Source organism: Piliocolobus tephrosceles, chromosome 17 (genome assembly GCF_002776525.5).
Source record: "Piliocolobus tephrosceles isolate RC106 chromosome 17, ASM277652v3, whole genome shotgun sequence".
In the NCBI taxonomy this organism is placed as follows: domain Eukaryota; kingdom Metazoa; phylum Chordata; class Mammalia; order Primates; family Cercopithecidae; genus Piliocolobus; species Piliocolobus tephrosceles.
This window is the reverse complement of record NC_045450.1, coordinates 18,005,838-18,011,869: the sequence shown is the minus strand read 5'-3', so window position 1 is coordinate 18,011,869 and position 6,032 is coordinate 18,005,838. Positions and strand designations below refer to the sequence as shown.

The following is a 6,032-nucleotide window of genomic DNA, read 5'->3' as shown; positions in this document are numbered from 1 at the left end:
AATGTAAGAATAAAATACAAAGAAACAAGTTATTCTGCAATCGTTCCTGATTACTCATCTGCAAACTCCGACAGAACCAAGAAGTTTACCCCAAATCACCAGGAAAGAAATGCCAGAAACTGGCCCTAAGTGGTTTGACGTAGGATCTGACTCAAAAAGAGGAGCTTGGAGATCAAGCGTCCTCCTGGGAATTGTGAGTTAAGTGTTATCTGTGGCTATGTTAATTTTTTTTTTTTTTTTTTTTTGGTTTGTTTCTACAATAAAGCTTAGCTCTGAGAGATTAAGATGATTTGAAATATCACACCCCCAAGTATATATAACACTACCATATCCAAAATGAAAAATATGACCATATACATACTTGGGGTGTTAACTGTGTAAGGCAGTGGTGGCAAACTGGTGGCCCCCAGGCTTAAACAAATGTTTGGCCCACGTGGTATTTTGGACATTTTTTTTAATTACTTGCTTAAAAGTCATCAAGTTTCACTTTTCAAAAAAAAAACGTGATTTCCAGCTTGTTGCCCCATTTTTTTCTGCATGGCTGAGCAGTGGTCCCCTCTTTAAAGGTGAGCACAGTTCCCCCCCCACCTCCCACCCCGTTTCTACAGGCTGCTGAGTTTGCGACCCCTGGTTGGAAATAGCACTAAAAACATGTTTCCTAACCCAAACCTCTCTCACACCCTCAAGCAATTTTCACTTCATTTCCCCTTCCCTCTCTTGCTTCACTTCCATCTTAAGTCCTCCTTCCCCAGTTCTTTGGATTTCTCTTGCTTCATTCGAATTCTGCCTTCTTTCGGCTTCAGTTTCATTTTGCAAAAAACATCTCCGCTCAGCCCACGATCATTCCAGGAAGGCTCCCAAGACTGGTCAGTGGGAGGTACCGAAGGGTGTCTCGCCACAAAATGACTGAGTCATCTTCCCCAAAAACATTTTCCTCCGGCACTGGCTGGACAACTAATTTTTTTTTTTTTTTTTGCTGTTGTTACTGTGGAGCCTTCTTGCATGAGAATATTTGCATATATGAATCTCCAGTACCAAGCATACACCAAAAATGTGCACATTTCAGATGAAGGACATAATGGAGCCCTAATAAAATACAGAATTGAGCTTAATTTAACTGTCTTGGGCAACCATCATGCCTGGCTAATATGCCATATTATTTCCGTTGTACACAGTACACATTTTGGTTTACTAAACATTGATCAAAATTGATCGAAATCTCTAAGTTTTGGTTACCACGTACAGAGAACAGTTGCTCAGCATGGCATTTAAATAAAACAGTAATATTTTAAAAACTCACAAATACAATGCACAATTTATTTTAAAAAAATAAAATTTAAAAACCTTGAGGATGGATGAGGCTTTGGGTAATTAACCTGAAAAAAAAAAACTAACAAAAGAACTACAAGAACTAAGTATGTTACCAGATTTATACTTTAAAACACTATTAAAAGAGGAACTCACTGACACAGCTAGAAATATTTCTAAAATTCAGCTTTTAAAGCTTTTTTTTTGAGGCGGAGTCTTGCTTTGTCGCCCAGGCTATAGTGCAGTGGCACGATCTCAGCTCACTGCAAGCTCTGCCTCCTGGGTTCAAGTGATTCTCCTGCCTCAGCCTCCCAAGTAGCTGGGATTACAGGCGCCCGCCATCACGCCCGGATAGTTTTTGTATTTTTTAGTAGAGACGAGGTTTTGCCATGTTGGCCAGGCTGGTCTTGAACTCCTGACCTCAGGTGATCAGCCCACCTAAGCCTCCCAAAGTGCTGGGGTTACAGGGGTGAGCCACCATGCCCAGCCTTAAAGCTTTAGAATCCTTCCAACCCTTGGTCCTACTGTAGCAGACAATGAGTACAGAGGAAGCTGTGGTTGAGTATGGAAATATATATACATATATGTGCATATATATATAATATGTATATATATAAGATCTACTATTGGCATCTATTTTAAAAACTATTTTTTAAAAATACTGTGCAGTTTCTATCTTTGCATAAAGTTAGCAGACTGACTTTTTTGCACAATTCAGTACCTTATGACCTAACATTGATCTCATAAAGCTAGGAATGACCTTTGCAGGGAACTGTCCTCAAGACAATCTCAAAGAGACGGCACAGTATTTGCAGCTGCTTCTCTTTCAGCCCAAGGTCGCAAAGGATATAAGAAGCCAATGCAGCTTTAAGGAGAAGGATTCCCCGTAAATCACCTACTCACAATGATTTCCCACAGCGGGCAAGTGGATCCCCTAAAGAAAGAAGGTTTATAGAGTTCCCTCCAAAGAGCTCAGAACTTCAACAATGATTCTATTCGCATAGCCATTTCTGTCTTCCAAATTTTAGCTGTTTAAGAGTCTGAGGAGGTACATGTTTGTATTAAGAAAAAAAAAACCAATGTGTAACACTTAGACTGGCTGCATTTCCAATCAGGCAAACTGATGATGGGCCATGGTGAACTTAAAACTGTAATTGAGGGCTGTTATAAATTTGGTAGAACAAGGAACAATTCCAGGACAGGCTCCTCCCAGCTGCAAAACACACCCAACCTGGTGATACTGATACCTAAAGAGAAAAAAGAGACAGACTGCTGTCAAGGGCTGTGTCCCTTGCTCTTTTCCTAATTTGTCTCCTCTGCCCATGACCAAGGAGTAACTGACCTTCAAGCACAGAGCCCAAGATACTGAACTATAAGTGAAATGTTTTGCAAGACCTGTGCTGAATCAACAGGTCTCTTGGACCACGTAAGACTGCTTGAACAAGGAGGAACCATCAGTGGTTACAGATCCAGCACAAACCACATGCTAAACAGCAGGTATTTCCTTTTCATTAGCTCATTAAGCTCAGAAAGAAATCTTTGTGAAGGAGTTTGCTAAAAACCTTAAAACAAAAAACGTTTCTGTCTCCAGCCAGCAGCCAGCCTTGGAGAAACACCGTTACACGCAAAGCCTAAAACACATCTTTCTCCAAAGCCAACATGTTTTATGCCTTCACCAGTGTTGTCTTGAATATGTATTTGGTTGCTACTTTGGTTCCAGCCATGTCGGGCTGGTAGTAGGTAGTTCCATGAATGGGTGCTGACGGACTGGTACACATCCCAGCTTGTGGCCTGCAGTGATGTCAGGCAAGCATGCTGGTCACTTTTCAAGGCTGTACATTTAATAATAAATATAACTGGCTTCCCTCTCAGATGCAATGCTTGGTGCTAGCAATTACCACAGTATGAGTGAATTGATCAATATAAAGTGCTATTTTCTCTGGAAGTTTCTCTAATCAACTCTCGATTGCCTTTCCATCTGTGTGACTTAATTTTTTGACAATCTTGTCAAACACCTGTGATTGCACCATTTTAAAAATACATTAATATTAACTTGAACAGTGGAAATTATGTTCCTCTGAACATTAGCCCCTAAAATAGAACTTCAATTCCAGTTGCAAATAAAGATTCAGATTTTTCTTTTTAAAGACAATCAGGAGCCAAGTACCTAGCAAGTAATTGTGTCAAAAACTTTAGTGTTTTTTGTTTGTTTGTTTGTTTTTAATTTGAGCAGAGAGATCTGTGTCTAAAAACCGACAGAAGAAATTTTCCCTGCAGCTAGTTCTTGCTTCTTCTACTGGACTCCTGTAAAAGCCACATCCTCCAACAGAATCCGTCCACAGAGAACAACATTTGAACCAATTCTTGGGGCTGCTGTTACATGTTTTCCCTTAGTTTGCCCAGGACACTCTAGTGGGTGTGAAGATGTCATATTATATTGGACTGTGAAGCGAGGAGGTGATATTTAAGCCACTAAAGCTTGTGGCAGCCACCAAATTTTTCTCTGCCTTCTGCAATCTTGCATTTAACTGGCTTCGCCGCCATTCCCACCCCCACCCAGTGGGAAAGGCTTTAGGAGCATTTGGTCAGGTGGGGGTGCTGTCAGGGTTTACGGTTCACCTTCAAGGAAGCCCTGGGTGCGCTGACTCCGGGGCAGGGGGCACCTGGCAAGGTAGCGGGGACCCCCGTACGCCCGGAGAAGCTGGGGCAGCCTTTGCCACGTGGACAGCAACCGCGCCGCTGCAAGTTCCCGGGCGTGCCCGTCGAAAGCGGCCAGAAGGTCAACTGGGGCGGCTTCCCGCAGTGCCTTGGGCAGGGGACCCACCTCGGCAGCCGCCCCACCAGGGCCCAGGACGCAGTGGAAGAGCGTATGGCGTCGCAGCAGGCAGTCCCTAAGGAACTGCACCAACTCCTCCAAACACTTTCCCAGGTGCTCCTCGTCCCAGCCTTGCCCAGGGGCCCCCTTGCGCAGCAGCACTGCCAGCAGCACTGTCTTGAGCACATACGAGGACAGGATGCGTCCCCACTGGGTGGCAGCCGCTGAGTCCAGCCCACGGGCACCCAGATCTCGCAGAGCCTTAAGCAACTGCAGGCACTTGAGGTAGCAGGCACCTGGAGCTGCCCGTTCCTGCAGCCAACTCAGCAGCTTCTGCTCCTGGCGTGCTGTGTTCACACCCCACAGTGCTTCCGCGCGCAGGCCCTCAGGGAGCTCCAACAGGGGCGCGCTGGGCAGGGGTGGCGGTGGTGGCGCCACAAGAAAGACCCCATCTCCCAGATGGACTGCGGGGATAAGACGCACAGCCATGGAAAGGCGGCAGCAGCCGTAGTCAGTGCGGCAGGGCAGGATGTGTAAGGTGGGGGGCTGTTCCAGGCCACCCGGGGTCAAGGTGACCCGACAGCGCCCCTCCAGGCTGTAACGCACAGTGGCCAAGGAGCGCTGCAGATGCGACTGGAACCAGCGCAGCACCAGAGTAGCAGAGAGGTGACGCCGCCCGCGCACATCTACGCAGAAGGCATCAGCAAAAGGTTTGCAGTCCCGAAGCCAGTGGCCCCCCGAGGCCCCCAGTGGTGAGGGTGGTGCCTTGAGGGCGCACACGAAGCAGCCGCGGAAGGCTGGGGCCAGCGCTGGCTCCTCACCCAGGCTCCGTGGCTCCAGCGCCACAAGCGGCGGCAGGCGCAATGGCACCAGCACGTCGAAGCTGTCGGGCCGGCGGATTTTATGCTGCTCGTAGGCGCTGCCCACCTGGATGAAGTCTCCGCGGAAGGCCAAGGCCAGCGCTCCCCCGGGAATGAGACCGGGGGACCCCCGGGCGCGGCCGGCCCGCACCAGCTCGCCCACGATCCGGCTCACGTGCGCCTTGCTGTGGCCCAACACGTGCGGAGACAGACGCACCTCGTGCTCGTAGTAACTCTCCAGCAGGATGCTGAGGCCCGGCTCTCGGAAGTGTCTCGAGGAGAAGGCGGCGTGACGCCCCAGACGGGGAGACCCGGGCAGGAAGCGCTGCCGGACAGCGTGGCGACAGCGCAGGAGGACGTAGCTGAGAAGGAGCAGGACGGCCACCTTGAGCAGCGGGAAGCCGCCGTCCCCGCCGTCCACGCCGTCGGGGGGCTCAGCCCGGGCGCCCCCGCTTCCCCGCAGGACATGGTAGAGGCACACCAGGGCGGTGCACAGGCCGGTCACCAGGGGCCAGAAGACGCGTAGATTGAGGGTGTAGTGCACCGACATGCCGGGCGCCCGGGGCGGCGGTGGCCGAGCAGCCCAAGGGGCGAGCCCCGGCGGCGACTCCAGCCCAGCATGCGCACAGCGTCCGGGCAGCCCGGCTGTCCCCGTCTCCTCCTCCGCGGCGGCTTCCAAATCGCAGGCCCGAGGGAAGCCCCCCTCCAGCTCCGCCTCCTCTCCCAGCTCAAGTGTTCCTTCCAGCTGCGGCCCGCCCTGTGCTCTCGGGCCCCGGGCCGCGCCCTGCCCCGGCTGAGCGCTGAGTCCGGCCCAGCGGCCCTCCCCGCCCGGTGCCCCCGCGCGCCGCCGTCGGCCAGCTTCTGGCCCGGCCTGGCTCGCCTCCTACCCTGGGCGGCCCTCCTGGCTCTCCCGCCGCTCCTCTCCGCGCCTGACCCTGTTACTCGGACCCCGGGAGTTTCCTCTTCCGAGGGGGAGGCGAGGCCGCGCCAGCTAGCCGGGAGGAAATGCCGGAGTCTGGAGCCGAGCGTGGAGCTGGCGAGCCGGGTCG

General features: G+C 50.9%; 1 protein-coding gene across 1 annotated transcript; it reads right to left on the bottom strand.

The window, feature by feature from the left end:
* Positions 1–224: 224 nt before the first annotated feature.
* ITPRIPL2 (ITPRIP like 2) lies at positions 225–5,606 on the bottom strand. The gene has a single exon (XM_023189726.2). The coding sequence runs from the start codon at positions 5,531–5,533 to the stop codon at positions 3,917–3,919; it is 1,617 nt and encodes a 538-aa protein (XP_023045494.1). The 5' UTR covers positions 5,534–5,606; the 3' UTR covers positions 225–3,916.
* Positions 5,607–6,032: the final 426 nt, after the last annotated feature.